General features: G+C 37.4%; 1 protein-coding gene across 1 annotated transcript in view; it reads left to right on the forward strand.

Moving 5' to 3' along the window:
• The window catches only part of LOC124777773 (cytoplasmic dynein 2 heavy chain 1), an 829,086-nt gene that overhangs the window by 419,727 nt on the left and 394,542 nt on the right, over window positions 1-14,817 (forward strand). The window contains exons 35-36 of the mRNA XM_047253283.1: window positions 2,770-2,977; window positions 5,777-5,883. Coding sequence (XP_047109239.1) covers window positions 2,770-2,977; window positions 5,777-5,883 — 315 coding nt within the window. The remainder of the gene's footprint in view (window positions 1-2,769; window positions 2,978-5,776; window positions 5,884-14,817) is intronic.

Here is a 14,817-nt window from a genome sequence, read left to right on the forward strand (position 1 = left end):
CTCTGTCCACATTAAACCCACCAAACATCAACAGTACCTGTATTTTGACAACTGCCATGGCTTCCACACCAAACAATCCATCCCATAGGGTCTGGCCATCTGGTTACAGCTGACCTACAGTGAGAAGAACTCCCTAGCCCAGTATGCTGAGGTCTCACCAAGGCCTTCACAGTCAGACATGTCCCCCAGACCTAGTCCACAAATAGACCTCCCATTCTTTTTCCCCTCACATCCCCAATCCTTCCATCACCCTCAAGATACAGCCACAAAACAGTGCCACCTTCATCACCCTGTATCACCTTGGACTGGAACAACTGGACCACATCCTCTGCCAGGTCTTGGATTACCTATCATCATGCCCTCAAATGAGAAGTACCCTACCCAAGATCCTTCCAATACCTCCTAATTCCATCACCCACCCACCCAACCTGCACGTCATCCTAGTGCATCTTTATTCCATTCCCAATACCAACCCATTCCTACAGGGACCAAATCCCTTTGGGAGACTGCTGCAAGATCTGTGCAATCCACCTACCCAGCAGTTCCTATTTGTGTCCTATCACAGGCTTATCATACCCCAAAGAGGTCAGGCCTCGTGTGAAAGCATCCATGTTATTTACCAGCTAAGCTGCACCATTGCACAGCTTTTTGTATTGATGTGACTACCAACCAGCTGTCCAACAGGATGAATGGCCACTACCAAACTGTGCAAAAGCAAAGTAGACTACCCTGTGGCATATATGCAGATGAACATGACATCCTTCACCACCCAAGCCATCTGAATCCTCCACCACCAGCATTTCTTAACAGCACAGATAGGAGTTATCCTTACAACACAGTCACCACTCCTAAAATTATCCTATAACCTATAGTAACATACTGTCCCCACACCCTCCACCCAACAGCTTCCACCCGTCTTTCCTACCAGCTACCCCCATTCCCATCTCCCACCCACTTTGTGTGTCACCCTCTGCCAATGCACCCACCATCTTTCACCTTCCTCACTACCCACCTTTTTTACTTCTCTCCACCCTGCATCCGCACCTCCCTACCTGACAGCCACCTGACATTGTGCCTGTTGGCAGTCTAGTAACTTCACCAGACAGCTCTTTTCTCTTTCCCCACGCACATACTGCTGTCCCTCCCCTCCCCTGCCTCCAGATAGCTGCTTCCATTCCACACGGCACTTGCACCCTGAATCATTAATGGATTACAAAGATAGCTTAAGGGTAATCCTGTCAAGTCAGCACAAGATTTTAATATCTGCTAAAAACACCATCATAGCTAGTAGAATTACTATGTTTTAGTGACCTGATGAATTCTTTAATCTCCTTAGACGCTGTATTTTTGAAATTTATGTCTAACAATGGAAAATCCACAACAGAATAATGACAATACTATGAAGAGGATAGAGTGCTACTCATCATGTGCAGAAGATGTTGAGTTGCAGACAGGCACAACAAAAAGACTACTAAACAATTGAGTTTTGGTGTAATGGCCTTCTTCTAAAGTAGATAACACACACGCATTCACGCAAGTGCAACTCACACACACGATCACTGCCTCCTTGCTTTTTGGCCAGAAGCTCACGTGCTCAGCAGTCTTTCCATTGTGCCTCTCCATGACTTATGACTTAGCATCTCCTCCATATTGTGGGCAGCACTCTATCCTTTTCATAATATTGAAATTAAAGGCTGTAGATGGTGCATGCAGTGTCTGCAAAAGTAAATCTAAGGCATCTGTATTTGGTTGTTCATTTCTGTGTGCAGTCTTTGCAGTCACTGTGAGGAGGTAATCATTGAATTTGGTGGCCAGTGATGTGAAGGTATATTCTGGTGGCTCAGTTTGATTTTGATTACTAGTTTTGTCTGTTTCTTTGTTCAATAATGTTCCAAATAGTTTTTGCATTATTATTTGAGTATGAGTTTTACTTTTTGAATGACGGAGTGTAGAATCTGGTGTAATGATGATAATGGAGCTTCAGACTGTGACTTTTTCTTTTTCTCTGAGTCCTAGCAAAACATACTTTTACCAGGATTTATCCACCTCATATCCTTGTTTCTTTTCAATAGTGTTCTTACCTGTTTTGTTGGATAATTACAGACAACTAAAGATAACTGAATGAGAATGAGAAGGGATAGTAGGGGGATACAAGAAAAAAATTACGTTGTTAAGTAGAGGTTCAAAATGTATGATGTGATGTTTTTGATTGTACTGATGAGATGGGTCTTAACATTTTATGGAAGTAGAAGAGGATCAGTTATATAATTTTCTCAATAGATTCATTACACTATATTCTCAGCAACTTTAATTGTTGCAAGTAGATTTTGTATTCCGAGGGTGATGATGATGATGATTACAAATACAATTTCCACGTGACTTTGCATTCCAGACTGAGATGCTGGAGTTGGTGATCATGTGTGCACGCGGTGTGCTAGCTTGTGTGTGTGTGTGTGTGTGTGTGTGTGTGTGTGTGTGTGTGTGTGTGTGTGTGAATTTTGTGTGTGTGTCTCTCCTTACTGACAAAGGCTGCATTTGAGAGCTATATGTGAGTGTCTTTTAATCGTGCCTGTTTGCAACTTGATGTGTCTTCTTAATGGTAAGTAGCAATCTGTCATTTCCTGCATAGCTGATATAATTACAATTTGGGTAGCCTGACAGATTTGCTGTCCAGTTGCTTTCAAATTTTATTTGTTGTTTTTGTAATTTGTGCATTAATTTATCTACATTTAATGACATTTTATGCATTGATAATAAACATCTTTCCAGATCAGCAGTCATGGATAGTATGTGATGGTGATGTTGATCCAGAATGGGTAGAGTCTCTTAATTCAGTTCTTGATGACAATCGTCTTCTAACGCTACCATCTGGTTGGAGAATTCAGTTTGGCCCAAATGTTAACTTCATTTTTGAGACTCATGATTTAAGCAATGCATCTCCTGCAACGATTTCTCGTATGGGCATGGTTTTCTTCAGGTATAAAGTTACATTTAATCAACAAGTTCATAAGACAAGTGATGGATGTAGTAATTTTTTAATTGTATGTGGCATGATAGAAATAGAATGAACAATATCGCCATTCAGAGTATGAAGGCAGCACGATGCGTTGGGTGGGGGGGGGTGGGGGGTTAAGAAAAAAAAAAAAGGTCTGGGAGAAATTTATGGATGATGTGAGACATAGAATTTATTTGACAAAAGAAATAAAATCACAAAGCAGTCTCAGAGTATATCCAGAAATATACAGTTAAGGGTTCAAACTCTTAATGTGGAAATATTGTAAGTTTTGATGCACTTGTGAAATATTCAAAGTCCCAAAACTTGACCCATGTGTGACCACTTGTTGCTCAAAAAACACAATCACAAATTTTGCTACTTGTGTGCTGGAGACAGAGGTCCTCATGCTTCTGTTGTGAAACAACAACTTTCTCCCTTCTCAGAGTCTATAAGTTCCCTTAACATCTTTTGATCCACCCGAAGTCTTAAATACATATTGTACTCTTAAGTGCTTGCAGCATCTGGAATTCTGCATCACATTGGAAAACTACACCCAGGAGTCTTCCAACAAACTTATGCTTGACTTGGAATCCCTGTCCAAGCTATTCAGAATCTCATTCCCTGTACTGCCATTCCCAGTCCACCCAAAAAGAATGCAGATGTTCACTCTGTTATCTTTCAGTACATAAATCAAAACAAGCCTCCCAGAGTAGAGTGTATTCCCAAGGAATTATTAAATCCCTGGAAGAACCAGTCATCAGTTTAATAAAGTTATGGTTACAAAGCACTGACATGAATTATTTACAGAAGAATTGAAAAATTGATAGAAGCCAAACTTGCGGGAAGATCTGTTTGGATTTCTGAAGAAATGTAGGGACACCCAAGGCCATACTGACCCTATGACTTATCTTAGAAGGTAGACTGAAGAAAGGTTAACTTATGTTTAGAGCTTTTGCAGATTTAGAGAAAGCTTTTGACACTGTTGGCTGGAATACATTCTGTGAAATTCTGAAGGTAACAGAGATAAAAGATAGTGAGTAAAAACTTATCTACATCTTGCACAGGAAGCAGACTGATGTTATGAGAGTCAAAAGGCCTGAAAGGGAAGCAGTAGCTGAAAAGGAGGAAACAATGAAAAATCGAAATGGATTTAAAGTTCAATGGGAAGAAATAAAACCTTCAAGGTTTGCAATAACACAGTAGATCAGTAAGATATGGCAAAGGACTTGAATGATCATTTGAATGACTGGATAGTGCCTTGAAAAAGAAAAGCTGTAAGTTGATATTGGAATGTAGTCTTATTAAAACAAGTGATGTGGAGGGAATTAGATTAGGAAACAAGACACTACATGTAGTCGACGAGTAACTATTTGGACAAAAAATACCTGATGATGGCTTAAGGAGTGAGGATATAAAATGCAGAAAACCAGTAACAAGAAAAGCTTTTCTCAAAAAGTGAAATATGTTAGCACTGAATATAAATTTAAGTGTTAGAAAGTCTTCTCTGAAGGTATTTGGAGTGTAATCTTGTATGGAAGTAAAATGGGGACTTATTAAGTCAAGAAGAGAATAGCTTTTGAAATGTGGTGCTACATGTGACGTTACAATTGATTAACTCCTAATATTCCAACTACATTGTGACATAATGTCTACTTCTTTAAAAGGAAATGACTATGTGAGCTTGCTGAAGTCCATGCTACATTGTGTGCTATAACCTTGCTTCAGTTTTATACACAACAAAATGTGAACAGCCAACATGGGTGCATGAAATGTGAACAGTCTGTACAGGTGATGCACCTCAGGATACTTAATTTGTTATCTGCTCATTGTCCTGGAGTTCTTCCTGAGAACTGGATTCATGTCTTAGACACATTCAGCACACTATGTGGATTAAGGAACCTTTAACTTTATACTTTTCATAGAATTTTTATTGGACAATATGACAGAGGTGGTGTGTCACAGAACCTCTGACCAGCAATGATGCCCATCGAGCTAGCTTCCATTCTTATATACCTTTTTAAACAGTTATTTCATTGTTAATGTTACATCTTTTGGTATTAATATTAAAAATTACCACATCAAATTGATCAGGCATACATACAAAATAGTTTCGAATATGTTTACATGTTTAGACATTCAATTCTGCCAACTAACAATGTCATTACTGAAGTTTACATCATTTACATGAAACAAACAATGAATTTCCTAGTTTTCTTAATTACGTGAAATGAAATTAGATTCTAATAGAATAAACAGTAGTTCTGTCCTTCAGAAAAACAGTAGATTTTATTGTTCCAGATCAACTGTCAAGTACTTCCAACTCGCATCCAATGCAATAGCACTGACAGTCATGAAATTACTGTGTTATGCAGGGACATCAAAACAATTACTGACAAAAAGTGGATTAAAGCAACTTCTCATTGATATTGCTATATCACAGAAAAGTTACACAATTTAGGATGTAAGAAATGGATTTGTTTATAGGGAAAACACCTGAACAGTTTTTAAGTTACTAGATATTAAGTTTTTAAATATGTATATATTTTTCTCTATTTCTCAATATTCAGTGGATTTTTGATTGTCAGTCACAGAAGTCCTAACTGTACAACATAAGGATTTTAAAATCATATCATGTAACACTATATTAAACGGTTTGATGTATTTAAGTACAGAAACTGCATTGAATCAAAATATTTTAGTGATTATTTACCATGATTTGTTATAGCCACTGAAAATTTGCAATACAAATTAGAAATAATTGTTACTTTCTTCATATTACAGTGAAGAGGATATTGATGTGAAAGGTTTAGTAGCTGCCTGGTTGGAGACTCAATCTGATGACTGTATTCATTTTTTGTCTTCTTACATGGATGACTATTTTTACAAAGGTAATTTAATACACTCCCAACATTGATTCAACTTCCAGCAAATAAAATCAACGAAAGAATGTACTTACCACCATGTGAGGTTGCATCAGATTCACTATCACACACATATAGATGGAAAAGGATCATGTACTTGGAATCACAGGTGCTTTGTCTTGGTAGAGTGAGTAAATGCAAAGAAGGAAAGCTTGACAGAGATTTCAAGAATTTGTCAAGAAAATCTGTCAGGACCACAAAGAAACAAAAGTTTTTCATTTAAGGTTTGCAACTTGCCAAAACAAAAGAAAAGTTAATGAGAGAAAGAAGTGTGAATATTATCTGTCAATAAGTAGAAAGCTACAAAGAACTGCAAGGGAAGATGGACTCATCAAGGTAGGATCAAATTATCAGTGGGGCACAAAATCAAGATTTCAGAATGGGAAATGTTAACACATGGCTTTGTCAGATATGGTACTTGCTGTATTAGAGTTTAAAACACACCTGTAAAGGAAACAAGTTCAAATGGGCAGACTTGGGTAGTACATGAACACCAAAAGTGACAACAGGTCATTTAAACAGTGTACGCAGGAACCAAGCGAAAGGGAGAGAAGAATTAGTGAACAAAACATAAGCAGGAAAAAAAGAGAAAAGTTAGGGACAAAGAGGAATAGTTGAAGATCAAAGTGTGTACAGAGAGAAATATAACCTAGGGGAAGGCAGAGAAAGGGATAGAAAGGGGGTACTTCCTAGGTGTTGGCTTGTGGTCATTTCCCAGTTATTGCCTTTTATTTTCCATATTGTACACTCCTCACCATTTTTCTGTAATTCTGTTATGCCTGTATGCTTTATATTAACCTTCCCTCACTTTTTCTGCATCTTCCAGTGTCATTTCTCTTGCTTTCTTTTTAATTTTCTGGTCCTTTGCATTTTGTACTTGCTTTGTAGATTCTTCTGTTCATCTCTCTCTCTCTCTCTCTCTCTCTCTCTCTCTGTCCCTCCCTCTCTCTCTCTCTCTCTCTCTCTCTCTCTCTCTATTTTCTCCATAGCTCTTTCCTACATCTTCTGTATTCCAGAATATGTTGGTGACATTCTTGAATGACATTTTATTTCTTCCTTTTCCACTTTGTCTCTGTCTTGTGGTACTGACCCTTGGTAGGCAGTGGTAAGACATATTGGAAGTTCATTCAGTAGGACAGCATTTCAAATCCACAACCGACATCCACAGTTAGATTTTCCATAGTTTCCTTAAACTGCTTAAGACAACTGACAGAATGATTTCCTTGAAAAAGATGTGGCAGATTCCCTTTTTTATCCTTTGTCTGTCTGCTCTTGTGCTACATATCTAATGGCTTCATCATCAACGGCAATTTACATCTTGATCTTCATTCTGTCCTATTCCTTGTCAGTAATATCAGGGCATTTTATTTGATTTGAATTAGCCAGAGAGACAAAACAACAGTGGCCCTTTCCCATTGTTGCTCACAATGAAACTAAGTTTACTGTTCAGTATATCTTCCTGTCATTCTAGAAAAGTTAACCAGTATCCTTAAAAAGTTGTACGAGTCCCTTAACTTGATTTCTGTTAGCCATAATTTCTTCAGGAATAAATGACCCAAATATTTTTTGTCCTTTGGCCTCCAATGCTTCACACTGGAAGATTAAATGTGGTGCAGTTTCCACCCCTTTTACCACACAGTCTGTGTTTAGGGCCCTTTTTATACCCATTGTGTGCAAGTGTTTCCTGAAGCTTCCATGGCCAGTCATTAGAGTTACCATGAATTTAATTTGGCCCATGTTGAAGTCTAGAATTGCAGCATTTGTCTTAAAACATGGTTTCAGAATCATTGATACGTCCCATTTTTGTTTTTTGGTTTTAGTCCTATATTCTGTATGCTGCTTCCTGATCCAGCTACATATTTTAGATTTTATGATAATATTAGTGATGGTTAAGTCTAGTTTCAATGCAGAAAATGGAGTCATCACCCCTAGTCCTGCATAGCATATCAGCTTGTTTGATAACACTAACTCCTGAGTGGCCAGGAACCCACAGCAGGTTTACTCTGTTGCTTTTCCCTGGCATTGTGCAATGATCTTTGATCTTATTGCAGGGCCTGATAGAGATTTAGAGCTTCTTTGTTTCCTGAATGAATTTGAATACTTGAATAATTGTAACAACTATGTAGATTCACTCCATGCATACACTGATAGTGAGTACTGTTTCCAGTTTTCGTAGAGAAACTACACTCTCAGGAGGCTGCACTCCGTACACCCTGGCCTCAGAACTTTCTTCTGTTTGGTGCCTCAGTAAACCAGACTATGTTACCTGAATGGTACTATGGTTCTTCCTTCCACTGCTTCCTATTTGATATGGTTACATAGAAATGTTTTTTGAAGCTGCTGGAAGTTTTTTCTCCTCTCTTCAATCTGCCTCTATTGTAACCCAAAGACATACTGGAAGAGTGCCAAATATGATCTCCAACCCATCAGTGGGAGTGTAGTTCCATCCATTATGGCTAAGTAAACCAATCTGTGCACCTTCTCAAGCACCTGACAGCTATTCTTCTATATTCCACCATTCTGTGGCCCTATAAATTATAATAGTTCTTATTAGAGAGGTGGAAATCCGATGAAAATACTTAGTACTAAGGCTCTAGTTTTTTCCACAGGCCTCCTAGTGCACATAAGAGCAAATTATGCCTTGTAACTTATATTCTTTATCTGAGGAGTCTCTGCTAGTTTCGCATCTAGGGTTATTCGTCCCCTCTTCTGGAAAAATTTTGTTGAAGAGCTTAATATTCCAGTATATGTCCTGGAGGTGCTTCCTGATGAACAGTACTGCAACAGTTTTCTTGGGACTATGCTTTAGATCAGAGATGCACAGATTGTGGGCTGCTGTTGATCTGATAGCAGCCTGCCCCTCACCATTCGTTCGTGTAAATTGACAAAAAATTGAGCCAAACATCAAAGCAGTTGTGAAATCAATGGCATGTCATGTTTCAAATTAAATTAGTGTAAATAATTTTTCTGCAATAAACATATTTTTATAATTATATTTCAGGTACATTTTTTTGGTTTTCACAAAGCATGAGAATGTTGATAGGCAGTTTTATTAAATAATGTGCTAAAATCTTTGGGTCAGAACATAACTACCAACACAAAAAATCAGTTTGTGAAGTTTCATCCCTTTGACTGTATACACACAAGAAGGTGGGTTTCGGAATTGCAACTCAGGAATTGGAGGGTATTTGGCACTAAATAATAATGAACATTCTATATTGAAGACAACATGTTTAATTATTATCAACTGTTTTGTAGTGTGGTTTTAATTTACATTAGTGAATAATATTAGTATCACAATCAAAAATAAAATAATAAGTCATTAACTACCGATACAAAAATTCGGAAAAAAATACTACAAGAAAAGAAAATTTGAATTGAACATAACTATTAGAGAGTATTGTATTAATGAAACACAGGAAAGGATGCCATTGTTCTTTAAACCCTCAGTTCATCTTCTTGTAGTTCATGGACATTTTCCACAAATGGCAGTGTTCCTTTTAGACATTATTTCTTTATAATATGACAGTTTTTTATTATCAACCCACTGATCACCATAATGTTTAGAAAACAGTTGGTTTGCATCCTGTAACTTTTCTGGTTTTTCAGGTACTCCATATAGCAGTTTGTCTGTGGTGGCTAAAGGACCCTTTTCCCTTCTTGATAAGTGATTGATACATTGAAAGGTCAGACATATACGATACTTCTTCTCTTACTACAACAGACAACCTGCCTTTTTTGATGTACATATATTTGCACTTAGAAGGTTTGAAGTGCCAAAGTGATGAAGTTTTCAGTGTTCCATTATCTGACCATTTCCAGTCCCTTAAGTTATATGTATCTCTTCCTAACTTTTTGACAATGCCTTCATTCAAAAAAAGTTGAAAATATTCTTCTGGAGAAACAATGACTTACTTCTTGTGCACAGCATTTTCAATACTTCTGAATACACAATCTGGCAGAAGAAAGGAGTGGCCAACAACTGGGTAGACTACTCGCACTTCTTTAACATTCACAGGAGATTTGTTGCACAGTCAAAATGCAAAGCTTTCCAATTATTATATAATTTATCCTTTTTCCTGAACAGCCATAGCAGAGCAGTTCAATGTAATTGGTGATACCTACAAACTCAAAAGTTGTCAGGCACTTATACATTGCAGATGAAATTTTGTGTGATCTTTTACAGTGATCTGTCTCAAACCAAGTTAAGACTGTCAAATTTTTCTTGTTTTAGGTGCCATCAAACTACCATTACATAATGTTAATTTACAAGCACACAGCTGTCTAGCATAATATGCTGCTTTGTCAGGAAGTTTTGTTAGTATCATGTTCTTCTGGCAGTCAAAGGAAAACTTCTCAGCATTAGAATCCTCAGTTTATATTAACTTTACAAATACCTTACCTTATAACAGCATACACTCTCAGTTTTATAATTAAAAGGTTTTTATCTTCATGAAAAAGAGTTGAAATCTTCACTCTTCTTTCCAGTCACAGACACACTGAAACAAACCAATTCCGGGAGACTTAAAACTTATATTTGGTATCACATATTTGTCAAAATTAGTATTTTATCTTCATTTCTTCTTTCTCTATTTGATGTTGGATTTTCGAACAATTGATTAACTGTAGGTTTTTCAAAGCTCCCTTACACTAAGATCAGAATAAAGGTATTTCTTATTAGATTTGTGCCAATAATATTGTGAATCAATGGGCTACAGTTTATCAGTAAATTTCTTAACAACTTCTCTTCTTCCCCAGAACTTCATTGACTGTGTGTCTCCCCCTTCTTTTCTTCTAGGAGATGCACCAGTCAATAAATGTTGTTTGCATTGGTTTTGAATCCTGTCTTTCTTGATGTCTAGAACAGAAGGGAAGGTTTCTTGCCATACCTGAATCAATGTGTAATTACTGCTTATTGGACTCACTTTCAGGAAGTACTTCATGCTTTAAAGCTCATTGTCTCTCTCATTAATGTCTTGCCTTTTGTTTATTTTTGTGGCTGTCGGACTATCACACTCAAGTATAGGAGTTTTTACATAGAATCACCTTTCATTACAAAATGAACCCGATCACATGCCTAGTCTCTTAACATTTTTTAAATAACAAAGTTATTTTATTGAAGAATGAAAAACTGTCACTTAGCATGAACACACTTCCCTAATAATGCATGTGCTCATCCAGTCTCCTTTAACAGTTATGTTTGTTTCACATTCACTGAAGCAACCATTGCTACATTTCCTCATTAATTAAACAGATAATCATGGATCATGGAAGCACTTTCCCTTAAATTCTACTAACAGTATGTTTCTTCATGACAATTACTGATTCTCAAATACTATATCTCAACCATTAATCTCTTAGCTAACCCTGTGCACCTTTCTGGGAAATAACTGAATTACTGAACTACTTCCTTTCTGCAAACTGAACTAACATGTTTAACTATTAATACCATTTGTACAAAATTCTGCACATTACTTATCCGTGGTGCAGCAGCATGTGGCAGCTCCTTACAGAAGCTCAACACCAACTCTTCTGCACACACCAGGACTGCATGTGATCACTAGGATTGGGTCATTGTTGTCATTAAATGGCAGGACAATGCACCCTGATAGAAAAGGCTTGCTCTTCTCCAAACAATCCAGAAGGCAGCTATAAGTAAGGAGTAGAATATTGATACGTTAAGATAGCAGTACTCCTTACAACAGACACAATATTCCTGCTGCCTTCTTTTTCATGTTTTCGTACTAGTTGTTGTTAAATAGTGTCTTGAGCGATGACCTCATCTTGATGTTGTTTTGTTGGGATGCAGTGGACGTTTTTGTGAAGTCTTATAATGTATTGTATACTAGGCTCACTGCATTTAAAGACACCTTTCTTGTTCACACAATTTGGTTTGTTAGGCGACCTCTTTGATACATACCTATTATGCTGGCCTTTTTTCCCAAGAATTTGTAACACTAATCTTCTTGATACCTTTCTTTCTATTTACTTTCTCCACATGTTGTAGATAATCCACAAATTGTTACAATGCAGTGAAATCCCTTTAGCATTCCAAACTATACATAAGTTACACCAGCTCTCTGCCAAATGCTGCACTGCTGGCAACCTATAAACTTAAATACTATATATCCAGTGCTTCGTTGAAAGTGGTAAATCTTTATAAAGTTTCAAATAGCACTTCAGTTCTTATCATAAACTTGATGTTGATGGATAACAACCATTACAGAATCATATTTTAACCCTTTCGCTGCTACAGATGTACTCTCTGCATTGTGAGGAGGGGTGCCATTTTTGTTTGCCTCATGTTGGTTGGTGCTTGTTCTAAGAGACTTCATTCTGACCAATATGAAATACCCATCAACTGACTTTAAGAAAACAATAAGGTGAAAAAATTTCATGTAGGTAAGATATTAAAATTTTACATGAAATTGAGAGCTTGTTTCATTCTCGAGATACTGATTTTTAGATCCAAAAGGTGGTTGCATGCAATGTTCCCAGTTCTGTTCAGGTGGACTTGCTGGCTGTTATGAAATACGTATCATCCAATTTTAAGAAAACTATTAGGCAAAAAAAATTTGATTTTTGTACATCTTACACTCTGATATCTTTGCTCCATAAAGGACTAAATTTATTTTCATTGTACGTCATAGTTACTGTGCTGCATTGTATTAAGTAAATCATTACACAATATTTTAAAAAGTTTGCAGAGGTAAAAATGCATTGTGTGAACTTTGTGTATGGTTGATTTTAGCTCACACATTGCAGTGAGTGAAATGTAGGTAAGATACTGAAATTTTATTTAAAATTGAGAGCATAATGATATCTTGTTTCATCCTCAAGCTACTGATGTTTATATCTGATGGATGACTGCATGCATCACAAATCAAGTGATCATAACAATCATCATATTTAATAAATGGTTCAAGATATCAAAATGGGGCCTGCGAAGAGACACTTACATTGTATGATAAGTACACTAAACTTTTTTATTCTCTGAGATATGGAAGTAATCTGTCCACAACAATGAGAAGTCGGCGGGTCAGGGCACATACAGACATCAATAGCACTGTAGGAAAATGCAAGTTGTGTGGCTGTATGTGTCCACAGCACCTGGGGAATGACAGAGCAGTACATATATACATATCCACAGCAGAACTGGGGTTAAATTAAAAAAAAAAAGGTTGTTTGGGGATGAGGCAGTTTTTGGAAACAACATTAACAATGTGAGTTTTGGAACCAACATGAAAAAAAGTGGATATGACATTGTTTGCAATAGATGCAGGTATTTAACATTTAAAATTAATGAGATATGACATGGTTTGGAACATCATGCATTAACTGGATGTTGGACAGGATGAAGTAGATTCAGAAATCGCTGCCAATTCAGTTCTGACCAAAGGTGGATAAGGCAGTTTTTGAAACCTGGTGCCTCGTTTGTTAAATAAACTGAATATTTGTGAAACATATGATGTGAATTAATTATGCATCCCTTATGTAATTGTAGTGACAGGTTTGCAGCCTAACAAGTCAGAAGGACGACAGTTCAACCCCACGTCCGGCCATCCTGATTTAGGTTTTCCGTGATTTCCCTAAATCACTCCAGGCAAATGCTGGGATGGTTCCTCTGAAAGGGCACGGCCGACTTCCTTCCCCATCCTTCCCTAATCCGATGAGACCGATGACCACACTGTCTGGTCTCCTTCCCCAAACCAACCAACCAACCTAACAAGTCTGTAAACTGCTGCCTTAGATCCTGTTTCTGACACTAGTTATACATGATGTTCAGAGTTTATAGTGTCAGTGTTCTAACAGTACATGCAAATTTACCAAGTATTCCTATGACTAAAGCATATGCATATCCTTGGCAAAAATTGTCTTAGCAAACTGCATCCACTGGTGTATAGTAGTCTTGATGCTATGCACTTCTGCAGCTTGAGCTATGGATTCAAACGTTGTGTTGCTGAAAGTCCCCTCAGTATCTAAGAAGATGCAGAGCACCATTTTATGAAAGTGTAGTGCTTTTTCTGCCTTCCCAACAAGTTGGTGAAGTGCTGTTTTGAATGATTTGCCTGGTTGATACGCATGCTGGTTTTCACATGGAGGAACTTCAGTTAACCTCCTTTCCCTAATGAGTATATTAACCAGTTTGTCTAATGCCTTTAGAAGAAAGGAGGGTAGACTGATTGAACTCATCTCATTAGACATGGTATGATCAGTTTTCATGGGATCTGAGTGACAACAATCTTCACTGTCCTCCAAGCATTAGGAATAACTTTTGCAGCTAAACTTACCAAACAGTCTGCATAGGAATCTGATTAATACATTTCCTGCTTGTTGCAGCATAGCTGGAAAGATACCACCTGGTGATTAAAATAGTTGAATTGTTCCCATTGCCTACTGGATTTTCTTGAAACCCAAATGTTCCTTAGTAGATTCCCATTTGTTACCTGTAAACCAGTACCTCGTAGGGGTTGAATCTTTGTCTGAATCATTTGCCAGAGTACATTGGAGTAACTGAGTCTTGAGGAGCACATCCAACCTCTCATGCAATGATCTGGTATACTAACTATCCTCCCTCCTCAGAGTGCCTCATGGATGTGTTGGTATCCTAGTGAGAATATTGGGAAGTGGCTCTGGCAGCTGTATCTTTCACCTCTTCACTGAATGGTTTCCAGGATGACTGTTTCACTTGGTTACCATACAGATTGTATTTAGTAAAGGCCCCCTTGATATTTTACCCATGTTATTTTGTTCTTACAAAGTTAAACAGGCTTCGTGATTGCTCTCATTGCAATTCCATATTTTATTCAACTAAGGTACATTTCTGAAGGTAAGTTCTGTACCCCTATTCAAGATTTCTAGGTTACCCTCCAATAGGTATTAAAGTAGGTACTCAGCTTT

The sequence above is a fragment of the Schistocerca piceifrons genome, chromosome 2 (assembly GCF_021461385.2).
Source record: "Schistocerca piceifrons isolate TAMUIC-IGC-003096 chromosome 2, iqSchPice1.1, whole genome shotgun sequence".
Classification (NCBI taxonomy): Eukaryota; Metazoa; Arthropoda; class Insecta; order Orthoptera; family Acrididae; genus Schistocerca; species Schistocerca piceifrons.